At 48.8% G+C, this 27,818-nt stretch overlaps 1 protein-coding gene across 7 annotated transcripts in view; it reads right to left on the reverse strand.

Annotated features, from left to right (window-relative positions):
- Positions 1 to 24,077, reverse strand: part of BCORL1 (BCL6 corepressor like 1) — a 61,057-nt gene extending 36,980 nt beyond the window's left edge. For 2 of the 7 annotated variants that reach the window (XM_081125730.1, XM_081125724.1), the window contains exons 1-3: positions 23,994 to 24,077; positions 22,622 to 22,700; positions 3,925 to 4,054 (exon numbers count right to left, since the gene is read on the reverse strand). In XM_081125730.1, coding sequence (XP_080981856.1) covers positions 3,925 to 4,010 — 86 coding nt within the window. In that variant the 5' untranslated portion in view covers positions 4,011 to 4,054; positions 22,622 to 22,700; positions 23,994 to 24,077. Of the gene's footprint in view, positions 1 to 3,924; positions 4,055 to 5,111; positions 5,157 to 14,446; positions 14,591 to 21,485; positions 21,522 to 21,613; positions 21,756 to 22,621; positions 22,701 to 23,265; positions 23,377 to 23,993 lie in introns of those variants that run through there. The other 5 variants (XM_081125726.1, XM_081125725.1, XM_081125727.1 and 2 more) reach the window with 5 other exon arrangements.
- Positions 24,078 to 27,818: the final 3,741 nt, after the last annotated feature.

Below are 27,818 nucleotides of genomic sequence, written 5' to 3' on the forward strand. Positions count from 1 at the left end.
CCCACTCTCCCCTTGACCTCCCAGCACCACTGCATTCTCTTCCATCCCAAAGGGAGGCCTTCAAGGCCACAGGCTCCAAATTCAAGTTGGTATATCACAAGGGGGAAGGGTTCAAGGCCAAAGAGCTGGGCCCCAAAGGAGAAAAACTTAACTGTACTCCCATCTGCTCAAAAAGTCTTCTCTAAATTTCGGATAAGAACCTTAGAAAATGGTACATCTTGATGGGAGGGAGGGAGGGAAGGAGGTCAGACTAGGAGTTAAAGAGAGAAAAACACCCCTGGAAGTTTTTGGTGGCTTGAGGACAGCAAGAGCGTACCACTGTCTGCCCTAAGGAAGACATGCTGGGGCAGCAGCCATAGTGCGAGTGGCTGAGGGGGAGGTTTGGGTGCAAGAATAAAACTCCAGCAGAAGTATTGCACTGTGCTTCCTACGGGGCAAAAGACGAGATGCTCTGTGGGGCCTCTGGGGAGATGGGCTGCCTGGGTTTTCACATCCCTTCTTCTGAGCCCTCTCTCTGAGCCCCCGAAGAAGCCAGCACCCACCTCACCTGCAACCCTAGCCAAAGGGCCATTCCGGCACCTGCAGTCAAGCCCCAGGAGAAAGGGGAGGGCCATGCTAACTTCCTCCCTCCCACTGGAACAGGGCACCGTTGATGACTCCAAAATTATAATTATACCTGGGGCAAGAGAAGCAAAAAAGGCAAGGGGGATCACTTGCAGGCCTCTCCCCGTCTTTTCAGGGCTCCACAAGTGGCAATGGGAGTGGGCAGGGGTGGGTTGTTCCTTTTAAAAGGCAGCTAAGCTGGCAGAAGTGGGAGGGTTCCACTGCTGGCAACAACTGTTGGCGACAAACAGAAATGATGGTAAGGAGAAGCGAGGGCTAGAGATGCAATCAGGGGTCTCGAGGGTGGGGATGAAGGGGAGCCTGAGGAAAAAGGAAAACATACTTTGACACCAACTCCTGAGAGACCAGGAAAGCAAGACCTAGCCCCAGCCTTGGGATGGGGGGGAAGCGTTTCCCAACTAGACTTGCCAAGAATGGTTTGGGGGGGTGTGGCAAGGAAAAACAAGCGGCAGTGCCCCCTGTTCACCAACTCCACATGAAGGACTACAGAGGATAGGTGTTATCTGTTTACATTATTTCCCCTCCTGACCATGCAAAGGGGAACTGGCTGCATACTCGACGCCCCCCACCCTTGCTCAGCTCCTACCTGGCATAAAATCATCATGAAAACAGAAATCCTGCCCCCCACCAGAGAATGCAGAGCCAGCTGCCATCCTAGAGACTGGAGGTGGCAGCAGCAGTGGCAGCAGGAGCAGCAGTTCTGGCTACTCCAGCCATCCCACGCCTGAGTGCCAGCCCCCAAGGCTCTGGGAAAATGTCGTGAGGCCATGTTTCAAATCCTCTGAGAAGAGGGGTGTGCAAAGCTAAGCAAACATTAAATTGCTCCATTGAGAGAACCTGGGACAGGAACAGCTTGCAGGGGAGGGGTATACCCGGAGAGCAGGGTCAACCAGGCTAGGTTAGGAGGGTTCAGGTGGCCAGGAGGAGGGAGCAGGGGTCAACGCAGGCTTCAATCAGACTGAAAATCAATCCCACAATTTCTTCCCAACAGAGATGACCCTGAGCTGTTATGCTCAAGGCTTTGTTGAACTTAAACCAGAACTGGCCATAACCTTTCCAGGCCGTTTTCCTAAGTATTAAGGGCCAGCACCACTGTCAGACCAGGCCTTTTACAGTTCCCTGACCACATGATACACACCCGGCTCCTTATCTTCCAGCCCCTGCAGACTTTCCCTGCTTCAGTCCCACCACACTCCAAGACCACCTTCATTCCACACAGGGTCTTCCCCAAACACACCATGTGGGAAATGCCAACCCTCACCTTAAACTCCTACTCATCCCTCAAGCCCCAACTCCAATGCTACTGCCTCTGGGAAGTCTTCCCTTATTCCCACAGGAAGTCTGTCAATCTTGCATCTAGACTCCCACAGGACCTGTATATGTCACTCTATAGCAGTCACCCACCACTAATGTCTCGTGATGATTGGTTTGCTCTCAATGGGTTTAATAAATGTTTGTTGAATGCAGGAATGAATGGGTGCAAGAAAGGAGGCGAGTACATAAGACAGATTTAGCTGGAGGTTTGACTAGAGTCAGTCACCTTGGGGCAGGAGAAAGTTCCTGCCCCCAGCCCCTGCAGTCCTCACTGCATCTGATGAAGCTGGGGAGGCTTCCCAAACATAACTTTAAGAGTTAAGCCACAGGTACAGCTTTCTACCCAAAATGCTTAAGTTCTCCAAGTTGTAAAGGGCTGAGGACAATGGTTTTTAAATAAGGTGAGATAACATTTTGGAAATCAGCTATAGCATGGCCTAGACTGTAGCGGGGAGGTGACGATAAAGGGTAGATGAGATCAGAAGTGACAATGCTTAAAAGGTCATCTTAACTACTAGGCATATTTGGTAATTTAACATCCCAAGAAAGGTCCACAAAGAGGGAAAATCAGGTTTCAGGCCCACTCCCTGCTTCTTTCTCAGAAGGCATTTAGAATGGACAGTGACGGGAAGTAACTTGTACATTGATATTTTTGGAGGCTCTAGTCCAGATCTCTGCATCAAAGTCTCAACCCCTTATAACTAGTTGCCAATGAATACTTAGGCAAATCAATACCACTACCCTGCCTTCCCCAGACCATTCTGGATTAATTATCTAAGGCCATACCTCATATGCAACGAAAAATACCTTCCTCATGCAGATCTGAGAAGAATTTTGTCTTATTTTTCTTGATCTTGACTTTTATATTCTAAAATCAAATTCCTTTTAAGTCCATCTCTAATTTGTTCTCCAGTATTAAGCTATCAGGTGCTAATGTGCTAATGGCTTTTTAAAAAAATAAAAAAGGTCTTTTCTCCTTACCTGAACCTCAGACAAGTACACACTTCTCCAGTTAACAACAGAAAAAGAAAGTAGATACACACAAAGACGTCCATTCCCTTTCCCTTCAAAACTGCCAACACTCCCCCATACATACACATCCATACATACACTTGTAAGATTTACCCAAGGAATAGCCAGATCTTGAATTTTAGGAAAAGCCGTATCGTTCTGTGTTCTAGGTGATTGATCAAATGTAAGCAGTCGATGGATTGAAAGAAAAGCTAAACACCGGGGGCAAGCATGGGGGAGCCATGCCTTCTCTAACAATGGGAGAGGCATTGCAACCATCACATGCAGCTCTTTGGCCAAGGTTTATGAAAGTAAAATATAAAATCTAAAGGTCTTTTTGATTGTTCTTCTTATGGGGCATGATCAGAAAATAGCATAGCTTGGTCAACAAAATATTCTGGTGTACAGAAAACTGAAAAAGTACACAGATAGGCAGACATCATCAACTCTCAATTTCATATGAAAACTATGTTAAGCAGTTCAATCTCCCTTATGAAGATAAGGATCTTACTGCGAATCACCATTAGCCTCGTGAGGCAGGAAAGCACTGGTCACCAGAACACCCACTAACAGCACCCAGTATAAAGCTGAATGATAGAACCACCTTTCTTCCAGGCTTGTATCAAGGGCCAAAAATATCTTATGCGTCTCCTGAGCACCAAACATGGATGCAGCAAATAAAAACTGCAGTTGCCTGAGCTTCCCCTTATTCCACCGTCTGACAGTTCTTAATGAGGAGACAAGTACTAGCTGGTGAAAGGTCATCTGGTGGCCTCCTCACCTACGTCTGAACAGGGACGGCAAGGCAGAGCAGGCCACTCACATCCCAGTTCCATCCTATCTCAGGAAAATCAGAAATGACTAAAAGCCACCTCCCCCAGGGTCCCTCCCCAGGCCCTGCTGCGGCTAACCCCTCTTGGTGAGTAGGCACCGCTCTCCGGAAGCCGGCAACAGCCACCTTCCCAGCCTCCTCACCTCTCCTCGTTGATACCGCACATGCGAATCCGGTCAGAACTGGTCCAGTTGTGAACGCCGCTGTAGAGCGGTGCTGTAGAGATCATGACAGCCACTCACCACCAGATAGGACCTGCTGTGGCCACTTCCCCTGAGGAAAAAGAACCCCCCAAAAATCAAAACTTGTAACCACCTGCTTAACCACCTTTAGCAAGGAAATGCTTAAATAAAGGTAATTACAGCACCAAAATGTTCAAGCGGTCTCTCTCTCATAAGCCAGCCTGCCATGGGAAATTAAGGTCCAAATGGGGATGAGGGAGCACCAGCTTTCCAGGAATCCATAGGTTTCAGGACGGAGGCGAGGACGCTGTTAATCACCTAGAGTGATTTTTAAATTATCCTAAAGACAGATATGCTTGAGTGCTCGAGGAAATTCAATCTATTTCAGACAAATGAGATGACAGTATGTTTTTCTACACACATTTAGCCTAACCAACTACAATTAGAGGGTCGTTCCCATATGTGAACAGTGAGTTGAAAGACTACTGAGGACCTTTTTCTTGTCAACTCTAATCCACGGGTACTGAAGTATTTGAGCGACGTAGCCAATTCAAGCTCTCCAGAGGAAGCACACGCTTTCTTTATAAGCCCTTCAAAAATACTCTTTTCTGATTTCAAGTGGGGAGTTATACAGAGATGATGCATATATCTAGCCTGCTTTAAAGCTCCCTCCAAATCAGATACAATACTCCTTGTACTCTGACCACAAACAAGCAAACAAGCAAAAAACAATGTCCCATCAAGAACCACACATTTCTGTCCTTGTTCCTTCCTTCCTTCCTTCAGTCTGTCATCCCCATGACCTACCACCCCTTTCACCAGCCAATGTCCAGCCCTCACTGTTGATAACCACTGCACAGCCAACTCACCTTCTAGAGAAAATGAGGCATCAAAAAAAGAGACTTATCCAACGAGCTTGTCTTGAGACCCTTAAACTCTTTACTTACTAACCGAAAGCCTTATTCATCAAGGCTCAACTGAACAGAACCCTATAGTGACCAGAATTTTACACTGTTCTCCACTTTCCAAAGAAGCAAATCATAGTAAAATAGAGTCATATTAAGGATTTGTTTCATTTATCATTTAAACAATTTTCAGAGATTGTCCATATTCAACACAACAGTAATATTCATTTAACAAATACTTACTGAGCCAGCATTGTCCTAGGTACTGGGAATTCAACAATTAACACAAAATCCCGCCTCCATGAAGCTTATGTTCTGGTGGTATGAGACGGACAGTGAACACATTAAATGATTCTATATTTATAATAGTGTTAAAAGGAGGTATAACACAGGCTAAGGGGCACGGCGATGGTCAGGGGTAGGGGGCAGAATGGGCTCCAATTTGAAAGTGGGTGATCAGGGTAGGTCTTGCTGAGGAGTAGACATTTCAACATCTTGAAGGAAGCAAAGGGGTGAGCCATGTGGATATCTGGTAGAAGAGAATTCCATGGAAAAGGGAACAACCTAAGCAGAGCTTCTAAGGCTTGGGACTGCCTGCTAAGATCAAGCAAGGGCCAGGAGGCCAGCATGGCACAACAGAGAATGAGCAAAGGGCAGTGAGGGGTGAGCAGAGCCACATACTCCCATCCTCTTCTTGGTCCCCACCCTACTCCCTATCTCTGCAGCATAGGCTACTGTGCCTTTAACCCTTTCCCTGGACTTGGCCCTCTCCTGGCTGTCCTGACTCAGTGCCTGCTGGCTTCTCTGGGGCCCTTTTCTCTCTCCACCCACGCCAGAAACCTTTACCATCTTCTCTTCCCCTTCCTTCCCTCACTCTCTTCCTACCTGCCAGGCATCTCTCTCTCCCTTCCCTTCCTCCTCAATCTCCCTATTTCCCTCTATTCCTCCTCATCACCTCCCTTTACTCCTATTTTTCTCCCAGCTGTCTCTCCCCTTCTCCCCCGTTTCTCTTCTCCCTATTTCCTTTGTCTCTCTGGCACAACCTCCTTTCCTCCAACTTTCTCTCCTTTCCCACCTCTCTTGCCCCAGGTCCTTTCCCTCCGTTATCTCACTTTCCTCTTCTTCCCTCAGGCTCCACTCTCTTCCTCCCTCTCCCCCCACTCTTCTTCACACCTCAGCCTCCAGTCTTCCTCTCTGTCTCTCTTGTCTTCCTCCCATCAGTCAGTCTGGCTCCTGCTGGCTCTCCACTACCCCCACCTCTCTCCCTCTGTGTGTATGTGTATCTGTCAGCCCTGCCCCTCCTTCCCTCTCAGCTCATGAGCTCCCAGTTTCAACTCACCCAAATCTGTATCTGTAGCCCTGACCTCTCTCCTTAGACCCAGACCAGAGTTTCCAGCTGCCAGCAACTTGCTGTTAATTGGATGTCCACAGAGCCCCTCAAACTCAATGTTGTCTCAAACTGAACTCATTATCTGTTCCCATAAACCTGCTCCCCACCCCACCCCCATGCCCAGCGTGTTTCCTCTTAGTCAATAGCACCACTATCCCCTAGCCTGGAAATTTCAGCATTGTCCTTGTGGCCTCCAACTCTTTCTCTCCCCCACTGCCTGCATCCAGCCAGGAGCCAAGCCTAAATAATGCCATCTCCATCCTCTCTCAACCCCTTTTGCCACTACCCTGATGCAGGCCCTCATCGTCTTTCACCCAGAATGTTACAATAGCCTCTTAACTGGTCCCCGTCTCCAATCTCCTGATTCTATAATCAATTCATCTTCTAAAGCACCAGTTCGATCCCCTCATCCCCTCCCTCCTCAAAAGCTTTCAATAGCTTTCCTCTGTCTTCAGAATCAAGCCTGTGTTTCTTAGCACAGCATTCAGGGCCCTCCAGGACCAAGCCTCAAACCTCTCTGTCTTCTCTGCCACATCCTGCCATTCCCCTGCTGCCCTTGTCATCCTGACCCTTCCCTGAACAGGCCATGCAGTTCCAAGACTCTGCTGTTTCCTCATCCTGAAATGGTCTCTCCCATGCCCCCTCTTCCTCTCTGTCACCCTCAAGGCCTAGCTTAAATGTCATCATGTCATCTCCCCAGCCCCAGTCCCTGGTCAGTTAACTCCTCCCTCTCTGGTTCCAAAACATGTCATTCCTACCTCTACCGCAGCCCTGATTCTTATCCTCAAGTGTGGTTAGCTGTGGGAGAGGCATATCTGTCTCCCCCACCAGGCAATCAGCTACTTAAGGTAAAGAAATACCATCTCTTCTTTTGTCTCTAGTTCCTCTGCAATGTCTTACATATAGTAAGTAATTAGCAAATGCATGTTATATGGAACTGAATCCTGGATGAGAATTGAGGTGATGACCCTAAGAAATTACAAAAAGCAAAATCAACCCCCCAAAAAAGTACCTACCATGTACAGTTACTACAGAAAAAACGTTTGTGTTTCAATGAAAAAACTATGCATTGTCTATAGCACACCCTTCTGGAGCTGCCTGATCCTAGCCTGGTTCATTATCTTTAAGCTATTTTGCACCTCTGTAAATTGTAGGTAACTGATGGATATGCAAACTGTCTTGTCCCATAGACTTTGGATTGACTTCCCTCCCCACTGCAGAAAAACCAGTTTTGCCTCCATTTGCAACTCAATTCCTTTGCTCCGTATAAATCTGTGCTTTTGGACTTTTTCTTTCAACCATCTATAACATGTCTGGTTCCCTTGTTGATTAATGAGTAAAATAAAATCTTTAACGTGTTCATTTTTATATCTGTACGAGACTCATGATTTTACCTTTTCTGAAAATTATCTTTAACATTACCAAGACAGTTATATGAGTTAACACATAATTTTAGAAAGATTTCAACAAGGAGTATGACAAATAAGTTGTCTCCTTTACATCAGTTCACCAGGATCCCATTCCCTGAATATCCTGGTTAATCAAGTTTTGACTGTTTCTTACAATATCTTGGAATATCCCAGTTTAAGAAACAACAGCTCAGCCTGCTGACTGATACACCAGGTACTTTTTTCACCTTTTCTCCTTATGAAGCATTAGAAGACTCCCGGTCATAGAAGGGGCCATTCTTGCCATAAGATGAATTTCAACATGAATTATGAGTTTTAAGGGCTACCTGAATATTTGTAAGCAGCAGATAAAAGTCATGTAGGACCTGGGATAGAAATCTAAGGGGGAAATCCTGGAATTTGGAAACAGAACAACAAGTAAAAATCATCACCTAGATAAAGGAGTTTTTAGACTCCTCCCAAAAGACAAAATAACCACCACTACAAAAAGAAAACCAAGTAAAAACCAAAATAATTACCATACAATACACATTTTATGACTACCTAGAGAGGGAAATTTATATCGGGCACCCCATTCTCACAAGCTCCCAAAGATGGAGCACCTGCTTAACTCTTGGTCTCCCACTCCTGAATTATGCTTTTGTCAGAGCAGCACCCGTTCCTATGTGAAGCCCACTGCTGCTAATTAGCAGTAGCCTTTGAGGGGGAGGGGCATGGAGGGATAGAAAGCACAGGCAGGAAAGAATCCAGCTAAGTGGTCTACACAAGGCCACTAAGATTGGTCCTCCTGAGCCAGAGAGTAAACAAAAGGAACTTTTAAAGAGGCACTGATGGCATCAATGGTCACATAGGACAGGAGGAGTCAAAATGGCCAGCAGAGCCCTGGCCGGTGTCCCTCAGTGGATGGAGTGTCAGCCTGCATACCGAAGGGTCGAGGGTTCAATTCCCGGTCAAGGGCACATACCTGGGTTGCAGGTTCGATCCCCAGCCCTTGTCAGGGTGAGTATGGGATGCAACCAATCAATATGTCTCTCTCACATCAATGTTTCTCCCCCTCCCTTCCACTCTCTCTAAAAAGAGAGCAATGGAAAAAAATATCTTCTGGTGAGCATTAGCAAACAAACGAAAAAGATGGCCAACACACCAATTTCCCAAGTCAGGATCATTGAGGAGCTTGTTCAAAACACAAGAGTCATGCCCTAGTCAGTTTGGCTCAGTGGTTAGAGCATCAGCCAGCGGACTGAAGGGCCCCAGTTTTCAATTCCAGCCAAGGGCACGTACCTCGGTTACAGGCCCCAGTCAGCGTGCGTGTGGGAGGCAACCAATCGATGTGTTTCTCTCACATAGATGTCTCTCTCCCCCCCAGCTTCCACTCTCTCTGAAAAGCAATGGGAAAAATATCCTTGGGTGAAGATTAAAGCAAACAAAAACACAAGAGACGTAGGTTCCAATCCTGGAGTTTCTAATTCTAATCCAGTGGGCCTAGGGTTTTGTTATTAGCACGTCCAATCAAATCACTAACCACTCAACCTTACAGACACGCCATACTTGGTAGGTTCCGCTGGTATACACACTCATATACCACTTACTTTTGCTCGTAGCACCTGCTCTCATGTGTGGTGTGTGTTCTCAATCTCTCACACTCCCTCTCTGATGGGAACCATCACATCAAAGGCAAAAGGCGAAATTCTTAAAAGGAACTTGGAAGAAACCTGGTAACACCATGTGACCCAGGAAGCACAGGAACAAGGATATGAAATACCTCAAAGGATTTTCCCAGATGTCACAACCATATAATTGGTAAGAAATGAACAGCTGCATGGCCCCAGAATCAAATACTGGTCACTGCCTAGAAGGCAGTGGGGACCACTGTGAGCTGGCCCCACTGTGTGGGAGAAAACTCAAAAGACACATCCAACTCATGGTGAGAACAAAGGAGAGCACTTGCTCCAGCAACCCAAAGTGTTAAGCGTGGCTGGAAAAATAAATAAATAAATAAATAAATAAATAACTTTCCAGTTTAGGAGGCACATGTATACACAACTAGGACTGACCAAGATTCAAGAGAATGACTCCAACAAGCAGGCAGCAGCAAGTAGGTAGCCAGGCATAACCACCATACAGGAGAAACCAAAAAAGCAAAAGGACTAATAGAAAGACACTAACCTTTAAATGGTGGAAACAGCAGCTACGCCAAGGGAGAGCAGGTAGAAGAGAAACCACAATGAAGCAAAAATCTTTCCGCAAAAAAATCCAAAAGGAAAAAAACACACTAGAAGACAAGGGCAGGTGTGAAAGGCATGAAAGAGAAGCCTGTAGGATATAACCACCAAAAGGGAAAAAAACGAAATAGAGGAACCTGAACTATTTCACCACCACGGGTCAAACTGAAACACTGTGGGGAAGCACTGAAGACAGACATTTTAGAAAAGTTTAGAGAGAATATGTTATCAAAAGGGGGAGAACATCAAATTAGAGCCCAAGTCAGGATTAAGGGGAGTTGGTAATAGGGAACAGACAGCACTAAAATCGCAAAGATTTTACAATGGGACAGACTTTTCTGGATTTGTTTGGAAATGAAGATACCCAAGCAAGCAGATTTCACAACTACACGCCAAGCAAAGCATGGTCATCATGCATATGAGGAAGAGGAGGACACAAAAGGAGGTAATAAAGCATTTCTATCTCACAAATGCTTTTTGCCAAGGTAGAAATTGTTTTAAAAGTTAACCCTGAGCCCTGGCCATGTGTGGTGTGGCTCAGTTGGTTGGAGCATTGTCCCGTTGAAAGGTTGCAGGTTGGATCTCCGGTCGGGGCACGTTGGGAAGGCAACCAAGCAATGTTCTCTCTCACATCAATGTTTCTCTCTCTCCTTCTCTCTCTAAAATAATAAGCATATCCTCAGGTGAGGATTAAAAAAATAAAATAAAAAGTTAACCTTGAAAATGACCAGACAGAGTGTGCGTCCAGCGGACAAGTTCCCCAGAATCATGAACAACATAGCATGAAACCTGCCCATTTATCCACGGTTGGACTCTACCATCAAGACAGTAAATTAGAAATTCAAGATTAAGAAGGTCTCAGTTAAACTAAATCTGGAAGTACTCCCCAGGCTTCTTTGGTTCACACTGCCTGGTGACCTGGAAGCAATTATGACTTTAAAATATAAGAGCTGGAAAATATTCATCTTGAAGCGGGGCCCTGAATCTGTCCTCAAGAGGATAGGCGTGGCCAGCAGACAGTTTAAGATGGAGGGCTGGGTCAGTGATGACTAATAAGTAAAGAAAACCAACTTTGGGACCTATTGCTCCAATAGAAATCCAGAGCTCTGGGTGAAGCTCCCATTAGACAGAGGTATTCACATTTAAACTTCACAGAAGCAAAGGAGAGGCCACCCATTACCCCACTTTGGGAAAAGCAGCATCTGAGACACCTCAGACACCTCCAAGGAGATCCAAAAGATTACTGATATTGAGATCCTAGGGCTAAAGTGAAAAGGCCATGACTTCCACCTAGTCACCACATACCTTTAGAGAGAGGTCAAAACACCTCCAAGTTATTGTTTTCAATAGGAAAGTGTACACATACCCAACAAGGATAACTTTACCTGGCTTTCGATAAGGAACCCCTACCACAGATCTTACCCTTTGTGTCACTCTGCCTTCTTCCATGTGTTATTCAACAGGAGACTAACATTCCCATTTTCCCTACTTAATTACATATGCCAAACCTCACCACCTAATGAGGAAGCTCTCCAATGTAAATTGTTCTGACTAGTTTCCCACACGAGGGTATTCGAATATTCTCCTCAGCATTCCCCCCAGTGTCTATAACCCCTCATCTGTCCCTACCATACTTTACTTCCCTACCTGATCACTTTACTTAGCTTCCCTCTACCACCGCACACCACCATAAACATACACAAAAGCAACTATAAATAATCCACTGGGCAATTTAGAGGAAGGGGCCCTCTGCACTGTTCATCCCAACCTTCTACCTGAAAATCTGTCCTAGCACTTTCTAGTTCCCGTTTGTTTGGCTATCCAAATATTTCCATTGGTTCTATCCCAAGGGATCAGTCTCATAAGGGACATTGCATCCTGTTCCCAGAGACATCAACTCCTATAATTTACCAAGAAGGCTAAGTAGTTGCCTGTACATAGCTCTAGCATGGGCACCTTCACAGGCCACTTGTGTACCTCCATCTTTAAAAACCTTGCCTATTGCCCTGGACAGCTTGGCTCAGTGGTTAAGAGTGTCAGCCTGGGGACCAAAGGGTCGCAGGATTCATTCCCAGTCAAGGGCACATAACTGGGTTGCAGGTTCGTTCCTCGCCCCGGTCAGGGCACATGCAGGAGGCAACAAATTCATGTGTTTCTCTCATATCAATGCTTCTCTCTCACTCCCCTTCCCTTCCACTCTGTCTAAACAAAGCAATGGAAAAAATATCCTCAGGTAAGGATTAACCAACCCCTCCCCCCCAACACGCACACACACACAAACCCTTGCCTAGAGCCCTAGCCCGTTAGCTTGGTTGGTTGAAGCATCACCCTGATACACTAGGGTTGAGGGTTCAATCCCTGGTCAGGGCAGGCAGGAATCAGTGAGTGCATGAGTAGGTGGAACAACAAATTGATGTTTGCACTCTCTCTCTAAAATAAATAAAAATGATTAAAAAAAATTTTTAAATAAAAATAAATTTTAAAAAACCTTGCCTACCTCGCCTATAAAAATTTATGAGATTGGATACAAATGAATGTTAACTATCTGTTCAACACATGAAAGCTTACACATTCAAATGAATGTAGTTACCTCCAACAGTTGCCTTGGGAGGCCAGACATCCATCTTAATGGAGTGGCCAGAGCTTACAATCTCTCTGGAGCTTTTCAATCTCCTCACTAGGGTAGAATCCCCATCCATTCAATTTGATGTTTAAAAACTGCCAAAATCCATTTGGAATCCTCTAATTGAGAGCATTGTCAGCTCCCACTTTTCAATGATCTCAGACACCTCACTATGTCCATTTACTATGTCATCTGCAAAATGGGAATAAACTAGTCCCTACTTGAAATAGACAACATGAAAGCACTTGAAAGGAACAATGGTAACAGATTCCAACAATGAAATACACAAAAACAAAAGTTTTAATCTCTAATTTATATTTTCATGCCACCAAGTCAGTTTAGGTCTTCTACCTAACTGCCATGATACTTTTTTCCTATTATTCAAATAGTACTCACTTCCATTTCCTGCTGCAAGGAAATTATTTTACTCCATTTAAGGAAAACACCTCATCAAATCTTTATACTAGACCTAGGATCTAATTACAAGATTTTGTACAATTTTTAATGTCACAGATATCAAGAAAGCCTAAGCAATCACTACAAAATTTATCAGTCCTTTTCAAAATGTAAAGCCACCTCAAAATGTCACTTTAAGTAATCAGTTGCTTTTTGAGCACTTCTCATTTTGACTAGATCAAAAATAAGAGTTAGATTTCCTCAGTCTTGGTCTTCAGTAGGACCGTGTGAATATTTGTGTCTTTCACACTCCAAAGTTGAGCCATATCATTTGATATTTGAACCCCTTTTGTGATGCTTTTCTGTGTCCTCCCTCCCATGGACTAACCTCGGCTACCTCCATTTCAACATACTGTATTCATGATATGGAATTTTTATCAGAAGAGGATTCCTCCTCACCAAACTTTGGCCTTTTTTTTAAAGTCTCCTGGACGTCTTATACAAATATTTGGAGAGGTCATTATCAGGCTGTTTTTTCTATTCTGTCACCCCAGCCTATGGGCTCAACTCACTGTATATATGTTACTCATTCAAAGGTACACATATACACACATAGACACATATACTATTAGCTCACAGAATTTCAAACTGTCAATATTGGCTCAACCTGCTACCAGTCTATAGGTTCCTTAAGGAAAGAAAGAATATTTTATACTTTTTCATCCTCACACAAGGACATGCTATTGATTTTTAGAGAGAAGTGAAGGGGGGAGAGAGAGAGAGAGAGAACATGGATTGGCTGCCTTCTGTACATGCCCCAACCTGGGATCAAATCTGAAACCTAGGTCTGAGCCCTGACCGGGAATCAAAGCCACAACCTTTCGATATATGGGACGATGCTCCAACCGAACCACACCGGCCAGGGAACAGTACTTTATACTCCTTTTAATCATCCTCCCAATAATGTCTAGAATGATACAAGGCACACAACAGGTACTCAATAAATACTTGCTAAACTAATGGAAAAAACTAAAATCCCCTCTACATCATACAGCAACCAAGAATACTATATAAAAAGCATTGGGCCTATGGATTCCTTTTACTTCCCTTGATCACTCATAAACTTTCTTTTCTTTCTTTTCTTTACTTCCACAATAAAGACAATCACAGAAACAAAATAAAATTGAGTGCGGCAAAACAGTAAAAATCAACTTCCAATTATCTGAGTGTTGTTTAGACACAGCTAATTTTTAAACCCAGCCGACTTACGGACGGACTGCCTTCTACCACTTACAGGAGATGTGTGCTCAGGCAACAACTCATTTTAATATTTGCCTAAGCAGAATATAAATCTGCTGGGGAAGGGGGGTGGGTAGAGAGTAACACATTTCCAAAGTAAAATAGAAATTATTATGGTTGACCCTTGAACAACACAGGTCCGAAATGCACAGGTTCACTTATATGTGGATTTTCCCCCCCAATAAATATACAGTTGGCCTTCTATATCCCTAGGTTTCGCATCCACTGACTCAACTTACCGGGTTTCGAAAACAGTCTTTTCCATTCGAGGTTGGGAATCCACAGGTGGAGGGCTGACTGTATGCATTGTTCTATATCACTTTATATAAGGGACTTGAGCATCTTCAGATTTTGGTATCTGCGGGGGGCCTGGAATCAATCCCCTGCAGATACCAAGAGACAATTATAGTTAAGTTTCTAGGGAGTCAAAAGTTATTCTCCAATTTTCAACTGTGCAGGGTAGGTACCCCTAACCCCTGCATTGTCCAAGGGTCAATTGTAATTTGTTAACTCATCTGTTTTAAACTGACCTGCTAGCACTCTCTCCCTTTACTGGCCAAACTGATTGCTGGAATCCGAGGCCACTCTAGCTGCAGAGAACTCTATTTTACAGTGCACCTTTTTTCTCTGCTCAGAAGTTTGGTTTGGCGATGCCTGAGCTACTTGAGATATCCTCTCCCATCCAATGACTGATGAAGATCCTTTTCATAGAGCCATACCAAGCCCAAGCTCTATATACCAGCTTTTGTAGAACTTCCAGATGTCAGAGACAGCTGGAAAGCCCAACCAGTCATAATGAAACACAGCAGCCCTTTTCAGAAAGCAATGGTTTTTTAAAATGTCACCCCAGTAAACTAGGCTTGGGTAATTTTTTTAGCATGGCCCAAAATGTTCCCTGAAGTTTCAATTGGATAGACACTCTTCAGTTCCTGCCCTGAAAGACTAACAGTGTTACAGCACAGCTTTTAAAGAAGCTGCCACTTCCACCTCAAAGATGGATGCGATAATGCAGTGATGAGCCAAACTATTTCTTCCTGCCATTGCTAAATATGTACTACAGGAATGTGGAGAAAGAGCATGGAAAATCAAGATAGAAGGGGAGTGCTCGGGAATTATTGACAGTTTTCATTATGCTACCAAGTTTACCACAGTGTAATATAAAAGGTACTGTCATAGGACACAACTGAATAAGAAAAACTAGGATTATAACATAATAATAGGTGCCATTTATTGGGCACCCTCTATGGACCTGGTAATACATACATATCATCTCATATAATCCTCATGGTCCTATGAGATTGGGATTATCGTCTCCATTTTATAGATGAGAAAACTGAGGCTCAAGAAAGTTAAGTGACTTGCTTCCTGCCACCCAGCTAGGAAGTAGAAGAGAAAGGAATCTAACGTGCGGCTGGCTGTATGTCTCCAAAGCCCCAGGTAATTAAATAACCACTGTACGACACTAACCTGCATATGGTACAACCAAGTAAAACCTCATCACCATATAAGATACCTAAGCACCTCATGGATCCAGGTAGAGAGTGAACTGACTCCTCTCAGGGATTAAGGTCACGTATAGTGCACTTCTCTAAAGAACTTGGAAAAATAAAAAACCGCTTGTTCTCCTATGCCTGCACACCAGCATTATAACAAAACTCAACTGTACCCTTAAATGGCACTAACACTAAGATTTCTAAGCATACCTTAGCAGTGAGGTAACCAAATTTTGTTTCTTAGCAGACAGTCGATAAAGAAGCCTGACACACAAAGCTTTGCCTGCCCCATCAGTACTCTCAATTCTTCATGGCCACTTAGCTTAATTAAGGTCTTCTTAAAATCCAAATGAAGATGTATTCTGCCTCACATACTCTCACAAGTAAATCTGAACATTACCAAGTTTTACAAATAATGAATCATCTCTCTTCAAATTCATCACCATTCACTGACCTGGGAAAATATGACCTTGACATGCAGCCTGCAGCCACTTTTTAAACAATTATCCATTTTTAAATGTTTTATGGGAAAAGGGTGGCTTCTGCTTTAAAAACACACACACACACATGAAAACAGAACAGCACATTTGAATTATGGGAATAGAAACAGTTAAAATCTTACTCTTGACCAGAATTCAATTTCAGTTCACATAAGAAAGTTGTCATCATAAAAGACTGCTTTTAAGGTATGAATGGTAGGAAAGGGTAGATTTGGGAAGAGAATGATTTCTACATTATTTTAAGGATGACCATTCAAAAACTGGCATTAATAAAGCCTGGTTTGCATGTGAGACTACGTAAAACACTGTACTAGCATCCTAGTGGCCAAAAGGTAAATTATGTCTTATTACCTCCCTCTTTGGCCATCTTGAAGCCAAACCTTCTGGCAAGCATAGACTCATACCTAACTAGAACTCCAGCAAAAGCAGAGTAAAATTTCCTTTCTTTTTAAAAACTCAAAGCTCTAGCTCTGGACAGTATGCTAAGTGGTTAGAGCGTCAGCCCTCAGACTGAAGGGTCATGGGTTCAATTCCTCATCAAGGTCACATACCTCAGTTGAAGGCTGGATCCCGGGCCCTGATCGCAGCGCATGTGGGAGGCAACCAATCAATGTCTCTCTCTCATGTTGATGTTTCTCTGTCACCCTCCCTTCTACTCTCTCTAAAAAAATCAATGGAAAAAATATCCTCAGGTGAGGATGAACACCACCACCTCAAAGGTCTAGAGTCTTCCTTACCCCTTACGTAATTGTCAGTGGCTTCTCCCATCTATTGTACTCTATCAACAATGTCCACTTTCCCCAGCTTTCTCTGTTCCGCTCTAGGGGTCCACTTTCCCACCCAGCTCAGTAATGAATTCCTCCTCTCTCAAACCCAGATGCTGACTGATGCTGGAAAATAACTTCCTACCCACTGTGGCTCTTCTAGTCTATCTCAAACTTAACTCAGCTTAGGATCAACAAACCACTCCAGATGTTCAACTCCTAATTAGCACCTCTCCTCCATGCCCCCACCCCACCCTCCAATTCTGGCCCCAGGCTCTCAGGCCCATGTTCTGAGAATTTCCATCATTCACCTTCCTATATCTAGGATCCCTCCCACTTGCAGACTGGAAAAACTGGTATATTCCCACTTTCTCCTTCTTTCAAGGCCATTCTATTTAGGATCATGAATTCCTTCCCCCATTCAGTATCCTTATTTAGTCTAGATTGTCTAATTAATGCTAAAACTTGTAAGCCTTGGATCTCAGCTAACCTCTGCTTCCTGGGCTTTCCCAAGGTAGCAACTACCAATTTTTACCTTTTTTGACACCAGCTCCAAATAACACCTGAGTAACAAGGTCTTCTTCTTTCTCTCACATTCTGCATTTTTTAGCCTATATACTATCTCTAGATTCTCTATTTCCTTACAGGTAAACATTATATTTCTTCCTACATGCTGGTTTCTCCCCAATCCTATTTTTACCCAAGATCACTCTTCTCTCTTGCCTCAACTTTAGTGATTCCAGCATGTAAATAGCCTTAAAGTTTCTTCCAACTTTACTTTGGAAAACATTATCCTGGAGATTTCAAGGTTGCACTCTTTCCTTAGTTGGCCCTAACATGGGACCAGTGATGATCACCTTTCTTCCTCCTTCACTGCCCAACCAGCCCTCTTCCTGACTTCTCTTTTTACCTCCCTTCTTTCTTGTGTTCAAGTCCTTTTTGCCCACAATTCTGTTCCCCTAAAAGAAGTAGCTCTATAAGACCCATTATCCAGATTGGTCATGAGATCCCCTGCCACTTGTACGAAACTTCTTCCCTATGTAGTGAACTGCAGCAAGATTAAAGCAAAGAGACCCTTGGAGGAACCCCCTTTGCTCCCCAAGAAAATCTATGCCACTGAGAAAGAAAGGGATCCTCCCTCCACTCCTGGTAAATCAAAACAGTGATATCTAGGAGTGCCCTTGGTACAGCCACCATTTCTTCTGGAGCTCCCCTCCCCTCTGCCCAATCCAGACTCCAATAGCAGAGTCTGCCAGGGACTTAGCTTCCTTTGCCCTATCCTAACAATTTGCCATCTAAAGAACTAGTCCTCTTTAACCCAGACATCCGAGTCCCCTCCTCTTCTATCAGTGACTTCTCAGAGCCAAAATAGAAAGAAACCTACCTTTGCTCCAAAGCTGGTAACAGGGTCAGCCCCTCTTAAACGTTAATTTGAGTTGTGCCCCACAGTCTGTGGCTCTCACCTCCCACATCTACCCCAAGGGAAGCTGCCTCAGTTGCCCTATCAAAAGATGAGTCTGCCGCCCTGGTCAGTTTGGATCAGTGGTTACAGGGTCCTGGGTTCGATTTCTGGTCAAGGGCACGCACCTACCTGGGTTGCAGGTTCACCCCACCCAGGGGCACGTGTTTCTTTCCCTCTCTCTCTCTCTCTCTCTCTCCCTCCCACCCTCCCCCCTTCCACTCTCTCTGAAAAGCAATGGAAAAAAATATCCTCAGGTGAGGATTAACAACAGCAACAAAAAATTAGTCTGCCTATCAATATCCACATGGCTTAGTCAAGATGCCTATTTCCCTCCTAAACTATCAACCTTCAGATTCTCTGAAGTTGAGTCACCTAGCTCCCAGCTCCTCCCAGCTCCCCCAGTCTTTCCTACTAATTTTGCTTCTCCATCAAAATTTTACAGGTTCCTCCCCCAATGTTTTACTCCTATTTGGAGCCTCCAAATGATTCTCAAGGTTTGGTCACCCCATTTACTCCCCAGTGGAATCCTCCAAATTTCTTTCCTATATGCTGCCCTCTTTGGTACCACATGGTGACATCACCACCCAATTTGAGTACTCTAGTACTAAACTAAACTCTGCTCCATTGTGCTGCCTACCCTATCTCCCCCCAAATAAACCTCCCTCTATCCCAATATTCAAGGATAGGACAGGAAAACAGAGAACTAGATGACCTTTAAAGTCCCTTCAAACTTAAGAATTTTATTATCAACCTAATCTACTCCTAACCCCAAATGCATTCCCCTTCCTTCCCCCAAAAAACGTTTCAACAGTGTGACTTTGAGAGTCTTCTAAGCCGAATGAACCATGGGGCTTCCAGGGAAACGCTAACCTACAACTGCATCCCCAGAAATCTCACCAAGGAATTTTGCGACAGTATTCCACCTCTGTGCCACAGGGACGACCTCCAAACTGTCTTGAGAGTATTCAGCTGTCGCACAACTTACGAGGCCCCCTTCCCACAATCGCTTAAAGAGGTCCTAAACCCTGAGCTAGATTCGTCCTAGGCAAAAGACGACTTCCCTTACCGTCTACTCTGGCAGATACCAAGAATGAATAAGTATCACCACATCGACGGCTAATACAGCCAACGTTTAAAATTTCAAAGCAATAAAAGAAAAACATAGTGCTTCCACTGGGGGGAGGGGGAGGTGCGGATGGAATAGAAGGGCACCCCCACTGGCCTGTGCTGTTGGCCTCGTGGGTTTGCAGTGTGCTTCCCTCCCGCCTTTCCCCTCAACCACATCTTTCCCTACAACAATCTCCCACACCTCCATAACGCGTCCCCAGCCTTGCCCCGGACGGCCCTCTGGCCCAGCCTTCCTCTCGTCGGGACCCTAGAGAGGAAGGCCCCCCTCCACCGTCCAGTTCACCTCCCCATCCCTTCCCGGACTAATGGGCGCCCCTGCAGGGTTCTATCCCGAAGAAGAGCCTCGAAGAGTCAAGCCCACGAGACCCGTCGCGGGACCAACCCCCCACCTTCCTTCTCCCGGCACCTAGTTCTCCACAAACCGGCCCCCGGGGCTCTTCGTCGTCTCGTCCCGGATCGTACCGCCCCCCGTCGGGGCTCCACCCACCCCCCCGCGCCTGCTCCCGCCCCCAGGACTGCCCCCTCCCCACCGTGCGCCGCCTGCGCCCTCTGCCCCGGCACGGGACTCCCTTTGGCCTCCGTTCCCCGCCCAGAAGCAGCGGCGGCGGCAGCAGCGGCGACGGCGGCAACGGCTGCTGCGGCCCCAGCAGGAGGAGCGGCGGCGGCGGCGGCGGCAGCGCCGCCCCGGCCCCGCCCCGCCGGAGCCCCACGCCCCGCCCGCCCCGCCGCCGGACTGCTCCCCCCGAAGCCCACCGCTAAGCCCCCCCACGCCCCAGCCGCGATCCTCTCGGATCCAGCTCCGCTGGGCCTGCTGTCCATTCCTCACGCCCCTAAGGACCAGGGTGGGGGAGCCCTGGGGTTCGCGGCCATCCCTCGCCCTCCTTCTCCAAGGGCTGGGGGATTGCCCCTGATCCCGAAACCCGGCCCCGTAACCGGAGCCTCCCTCCTTCCAGCCCTGGGCTCTGCTCTCAAACCACTTGCCTCCAGGCCTGGCGCGAAGCGGGTGGAGAGCTTGCACGCCGGATTCCCCCCCTGGTTTGCCGGAGCTAGTGGGAATTGCCCCCGATCTCATCCCCCTTCAATTTAAGACCCCTCCCCGCCGCGCCCGGCCTGGCGGCCCCCGCCCGTTGAGCGAGGGCAGCGGAGCCAGGGCGCTCCGAAGTCATCCCCCGCCTTTTTTCCAGGGACTCAGATAATTGCCCCTGCCCCCATCACAGCACTCCCACTCCCTAACCCAGGCCCCGCCGCCACCTAGGGGTACCCCTTACCCTACGGTTCCTGCACCCCAACACCGGGGAAAACGCAGCCCTGAAGAGCACCCGTCGCACCTCCTCTCTGAGGCTGGAGGATATTTCTCCTGGTGTCTTAAAGACTTCACCACGGACAGTACCCCCCCAAAAAACAAGACCTTACTCGCCCTGCCCTGCTGGCCATCCTCCCTTCCGAACGTCGAATCCCTGGATCGGGGGTTGGGGCCAGGTAGTTAACAAAACCGTAGCCTCCACCTCCTTTTCTGAGGAGTGGGGTAATTCCAATGGTTTCCCCCCTAGGATCAACCAGACCCCCCGTTTCCATGGAGACCCCCGCCAGCCGGTAAGAAGACTCTTTCAAATCCTAGCGAACAAGTCTCACCTGGCTGAGGGAGAGGGGTGAGGTGGGGGTAGGGTAGGGCCGGAATGGGGTACGAAGGTGGGAAGTGGAGAGGAGCAGTCCCGAAGGGAGGGGCGAGAACCGAGCAAGCTCCAGGGAGCACTACGTCCGGGGACACGAAGAGGACGGCGCCCCTGGGGGGCAGCTGAGCGGCCGCGGGGCGAAGAAGGGACAGGGTTGAGGAAAGGCTTAAGATGGAAAGAAGCGGAGGGTGGGAGATACGAGAAAACCCGGGAGCCAAAAGGGGTGGAGGGGTTGGGGGAGAGAAAAAAAAGACGCACCTGTTCTCGGGTCGGCTCCGCGGGGAGGCTCAGGCCGCCACCCGGGCTCTCTCTTACCCCCTCAGTACCGCCACCCGCCTCACACTGCCCGGATCTGATGCCCCCCTCCGCCCCTTATCGCCACCGACCTCCTTCTCGTCTCTCTCCGCGGCGGCGGCGGTCGGACTCTAGGAACTGAGAGGAAGAAGGGAGGGCTCGGCAAAGCGGAGGAGAGACAGAGCCACACACTGGCAGCAACCGCGGCGAGGGAAAGAGTGAGGGGGAGAGCGGTGTATGTGTGTCTTGTGTGTGCGAGCGAAGCCTGGTGGAGTGGGTGCCGGTCGCAGGGCTCGACGGGAAGTGGAGTCCGGCGGGGTCCGCGGGCGGCGCCAGCCCCCGCTTCAAGGGACTACAACTCCCAGAATGCCGCGTGTCCGGGGGGAGGAATGGGGAGGAGGCGGCGAAGGGAGGGAGTAAGCGAGAGAGGGAGGGACGAAAGCAGGAGCGAGCGGCGGCGAAGGGGGCAGAGCCAAGCAGCCCCGGTGACACTGGGAGGGGAGGGGAGGAGGAGGGGATCACTGCGAGGACCGAGCAGATTCCGGAGAGGGAGGCAGCGGTGGCTGAAGCAAGCCGGGCAAAAAGCTAGACTCTCGAGAAAGGCGGAGGAGCTCTATCTGAGGGTCTGCAAGAGCCCCGTGCCCCCACCCTCGACGCCCCTCGAAGGGGAAGGTTGAGGAAAGGGAAAGATCAGTGCACCAAGGCCTAAGGGTTCTCCCTCTTTCTCCCAATGCTCTCCACCTAATGCCCGACCTGACTTTCTCAGGCCACTGGTGCCTGATCCAGTGTGCAAATCCAGAGACCCCAGATCTTCCCTTCTGGGCATCACAGAGCAGACCCATTGAGTCCTCTTCTCCCAAGGGTCTGAGGGAGGCTCCCCTTGCTGGCAGGGCGTGACTCCCCTCTTCTTCCCGCCACCGCCCCCCCCCCGTCGTCGCCACCCCCCCCATCTCCCTCCCTAAAATCCCTCCCCTGAAGCCCAGGCTCGCGTCTCCCTCCCCGCCAAGAAACGGAGTACCTCCGGGAACAACTACCCAGCCAGTTCCCTTATGATGGCCCCCTACCCTCCAGTATCCCCTTCTTATCGTTGCCCCCCTCACCGAAGTAGTAGTGGGGGCGACCCGAGTTGGACTGGTGGTTACTTTCCCTCTGAGACTAGCCGTCCTTGGCACCTCGACCCTGTGTAGAGATAGAGAATAACATTAATACTCCCGTTTTCCCCCAGCCAAGTTCGTATCCCCATGGAAATAGCTCATAAGGAAAGGGGTTGGTAGTGGAAGTGAGCTGGGGGGGGGGGTGAATCCCAATCCTAAAACCTCACCCAGGGCATGGAAATCCAGAGATTCGTCCCTTTCCTTAAAAGCCATCAAATCACTTGGTGGGGGGTTAGTGGGCAGTAGATTATCTAAACCTTAATGTCCACAAGACTCGAAGCGACGCTACATGCAGGAATAAGATACGAACTAGGCTGCCGTGGCGGGAGTGAAAGTATACTCCCCACTCCCCGCCGTCGTCCACCCCCAAACACACACCCCTAAAAGAGTCAGATGGTCAAGGGAGGGGGGAGGCGGTGGGAGCGCTGGAGAGTCAAAGGGTTGTGGCTGGGGAGGGTCCGCGGCCCCCTGAGAGCAGAATCCAGATGCTAAGAAGTGGGTGGGAGGTTTGGCATAATTGCAGACGGTGTCTTTTCCTCGATTTTTCCTGAATTGCCTCTGAACACCGTCTAACACTCGCAGTTGCTTACCAGTCAGTCCCCTAGCCCCATTTGTGCGCATGAGGCGGCGGGAGCCCGGGAAGCCCAGGCACAAACTCCGCGGAAGCTGGCCTTCCCCGCCGCTGAGCTGCCGCGGGCCTCCCTCCCTCCGCTGGCGGCCCCGCGAATCTACCTTCGCCCCCGGCAGAGGCCAGACCCCGCTCGCAACTCCACGCCCCTACTCCACCCCCGGTTCCCCCTCCCCTCGCCCTCTCCCCGCGGGTCCGGCCCAGCCCCTAGCGCCGCCCCGCCCTACGGCTCGGTCCCGAGCCCAGCAAGTGCCCCGAACTCGCCCCCCCCCCGCCCCCACGCCCAGGCCGGTCCGGCCGGGCCTGGTTTCCCCCTCCCGCGGCGCCCCGCCCCCGAATCCACGTCCTACTTCGCCACCCAACTCGGCCCGGTCCGGATTCGGCCCGCGCCCAGGCCCCCGGAGTCCCCGGTTCGGTCCGGTGTACGGCCACCCACCCCGCCCTTGCCTGGGTGCTGGCCTGGCCCGCTGCCTGCGACCGCCGATTTGGCCCAGGCGGGCGGTCCGGGTCCAGGTCCCGGTGCCGGCCTCGGTCCCGGCGGCGTTGCCGCGTCTCGCCACGAGGGCTCGGTCCACGCAAGATCCGAACCCGCGCAGGGTGGGGGCCGCGGAAAGCAAGTTTCTTTATCTTCCCTCCGCCCCTGCCGCAGGGCCGCACCGTTTCCCCCACCCCCCACCGCGCCCCCTTCACCTGGACAGAGCCCCCGACCGCTGTCGCAACTTTGCTCTTCTCCACGCCGCCGGGGAAGCGGGCGAAGCGGGAGGAGGAGGGAGGTGGCGGGGGGTGCTGGGATAAGGCCGCTGGGCTCTGGGAGGACACGTGGGGGAGGAGGGGAAGGAGGAGGAGGAAGGGGGGGGCGGGCCTGCCGTTCTCGGGGCTCCCCCTGCCAGCCCGGGGGAAGCCGGAACCTCGCCGGGCAGCCGCAGACCCCGCACTGGCCACGGGGGAAGAACAGAGCCACCTTCCCCCTGCCAGCCCCCGGCTCCAGGAAGGGGGGGGGCGAGCAACGCCGCTCGGGGTCGGAGATCGAGCGTTTTTTGCTCGTGCTTTCTGTGTGATTCTCTCTCCGTTTAGACTCAGTGTACGCGGGGGCGTAGGGTCTTGCACTCGTGGGGGGGCGCCCTCTCGGGACGCCCCGCCCCTCTCCCGGCCCCCCACTTCCCTAACCCGCGCGACCTCAGCGCAGGGCTCCGGCGCTCGGGCACCCAGGCAGCCCGCGGGCGCAGCCCCAGCCCCAGCGCCAAAGTGGGACAGGTGCTGGGGAAGGGAAAATGCCGGGGCTCGATGCCTTCGCCCCGCATCGCCAGGGCGGCCCACCCTTCGTGGCAACCTCCGGGGCTGCAACCCCCCCTGGGCCGCCCTCAAAAGGCAACCCCCGGCCTGGGCGGGGAGGCATCTGGGGAGGGGGCGGGAGTGAGAGAGGCCCGAGGGAGGAAGGAGGACGACGTACGGGGGGATGCCTGCAGGACTCGGGGGCGAAACCCTGGCTCGAGGAGGACTCGGCTTCTGCCCGCAGTCGCCGTGCTCCCCAGTCACCAAACCCAGCCCCTTGACCCTTACCCTTTACCCTAACGACTCCCCGTCTGGCCAAAGGAATAAATCCTCGTGCATGTTTACATCCCAGGCCATCCCCAGGACTGAAGGGCTGAGCAGCCAGTGGTCCACAGTGGAACTCGGATGACTTTACATTAGCTCCGAGGAGAGCAGCTCGCGAAGGAGCTGAAGCTGCCGGCAGACTTCCTTTCACTCTTAGGGTGTTTCTTGCAGCTCCAACCCTGAGCCCCGTTGGGGACTTCAAAGACAGCGCCTCAGCCTACAGGGTATTAGGGGAGGTGCCCAGCAGTTCCAGGAGGGTTCAGGGCTTTGTAAACGGAATGTGAAATGAATAGCAGGGATTTGAAAAAAAAAAAAATTCTTTATGTGCAGATATATTGATATAATTTATTATATATTTATCTATACGAAGGAAGCGAGAAGGTCCTTTGGACTAGAAGGAAGCCCTCCTGGATTAATGTCTTCCTACTCCCTGCCCCCATCCCCTGTCACAGGCCCAGAGGTTTCACCTCTAAGCTTATGGGGTATCTTCTCTCCGTTGGAAGGACTTGAGAGATGGCAGTTGAGACTTGCCTGGTATGTCTCCCTCACCTGGTTTGAAGGATGTGTGTGAGTATTGCGGAGGATGGCAAGCCACTAAGGCTGCAGTGGCTTTGCTGCTGTCTGAGGCTGTTGTCTGAGGCCCGCTTGCTTTCCTCACCAACCTCAAATCTATCGCCAGCAATGGGGACATAACGCTTGTCATTTTACTTTGCTTCAGGAAACTGTTTTATTTAACCACTCTCACCTTGGCCATGCACCCCCCACACACACCTTAAAAAGTTTCTGGCCTAAGAAGCACCCAGGAAAAGTGGAGATTTGGAAATGGTTTGATTAAGCCAATCAACATATGAACTCAAAAATGCGCTGTTATGTGTGGGTGAGGGGTGGGAATCACCTCTATTGAGCCTGATAATGCAGGCCCCACCAGTTCTGCTTTGATTTGGGTTGGTTGTCTTCACTGATTTTAATTAACCTGGTAATTACTAAATCTCTGCTTCTCTAAAGGTCCTTGGGGTCTTAGGGCTACTTTGCTCCTTGGTTTGAGGCTGAAATGGATTCTGGAAGCCTTTGTTCCCACTTGTCTGTGTCTCACCATTTGGCTGCATCATTTATCTGGTGAAATGAAGGTTGGGGCAAGACGGTTGTTTCCTGGCTGAAGCTCTAGCTTCTCTGAGCCCTTTCCTGTTGGGGGCCACGCTTCCTGCCCTATAGCAGATGATGGGAAACCAAGGAGCAGGGTAGGGAGAGCTTGAAGAGAATGCAGATATTAATGATTATTTTATTTGAGGATAGAACAACAGCAAATTCATAATAATAATAATACCTTACCTTTGTACACCATCGGGGTGTTTACAAGGCCCTTTCACTTGTGTTATTTCATTTGTTTCTCACCACAATTCTCAATTTTGTAATTGAGGAAACTGAGTCTATGATGTCTGTGAGTGGCTTGCTCAAGGTCACGTGGCTAGTGATCTCCTGAGCTAGAACTCAACCACAGCAGTCCTCACTCCACATGCAGAGTTCTTTTCAGTGTGGTACGGTGCCTCCATTTACTGCCAAAATATTCCTTTCTAGGCAGATTTATTTCTAATTGTTTCTCCCATCAATAACAGCTACTGGCCTGGGCCTGGACTCTTAGAGAGGCAGCTTGGTGTAATGGAAAGAGGATTGTTTGGGGGTTCCAAGAACCAGATCCTAGTTCTGTCTTGCAGAGAGCTAGCAGTAGGACCTCAAGCAAGCCCTAATATTTGAGTAGCACCAGCCTGACACCAAGTACTATGTTTTGGGTCTTCCTTCTGACTCTAAAATATGGAAATCAATGCACCTGTACTACCTTCCTCACAGGGGCACCCTTGGGCATCAAATGAGATAATGGATAGGAAAGAATTTTGTACACTATTAACTACTGGGCTAATGCAGAAATTATCATCGGTGTTGACATCACCAGACACCCTAGGTGCAGCACAGATACCTAAGGGTGACACCTGCCTGGGCCTTGCCCTCCCAAAACTTATCAGGTAAAATGGCATTTGCGGATCCCAGGGTAATTTAGGCCCCAAACCAACTTCTGACTAAATTCATAGGACAATTGCCTCAATTCTGTTTTATCTGTTTGGTTAAACAGTCCAGCCCTATGACGACAACAAAATTCCGGTGACTTACATCTTTAGAGTGTCAGAATGAAGCAAATTTGAAGCTTCTGGTTGTCCCTTCATCTCCTGCACCCCAGTCAGCTGAAGCTGAAATCAGGTTTGGAACTCAGGATCTCAGGACTGCCAAAGCATTCATTCTAAGTCACTCCAGCTGAAAGGGGATCAGGGGAGAGAGGGGGAGGGAAAGAGCCTTGCAAACTCAGGAAAGGAGTGGAGCTGGTACTAGGTCATCAAGGCTAATCATGAGTTATAGACACTAAGTGTTCTCTACTGTTTCACTTTATGTCCTGAGAGAGGCCAAAGGGAAGAATTTGTTGCTTCTGCTCACTATTCGTAAATCTCAAATGCACAAGCCCTATTGCAGCAGGTTGCTGCTGGAGAGGCATTTCAGGGGCCCACTGCATGCTGTGGAAGGCCTGGTCTCTGCCCTCTCTGAGCCCCAGGTCTAGATGGGGAGACAGTATGTCTGGTTAAACTTAACTCTGTAAACAACCAACAGCCTTTCTAGATTTTATAGCCACAGGGAGGGGGGAGGAGGAAGGGGGCTAAAATCACACAGAGACTCTCCAGGAAGCCCACCTTCCCTAAGACTCCTAGGCACTTAACAAGGTTCTTAATCAAACATTGTTAGAGGTAGAGGGCACTATAAGAGATCAGCAGCCCTCCTGAAAAACTGAAAACCTGGTGGTGGCTACCCACTGACAAAGTCAAGTCCATAAGCCTTCACCTAGTTTTCAGTGCCCTCCCTGATCTGGTTCCAACCTCC

The sequence above is a fragment of the Miniopterus schreibersii genome (assembly GCF_964146895.1).
Source record: "Miniopterus schreibersii genome assembly, chromosome: X".
Taxonomy (NCBI): domain Eukaryota; kingdom Metazoa; phylum Chordata; class Mammalia; order Chiroptera; family Miniopteridae; genus Miniopterus; species Miniopterus schreibersii.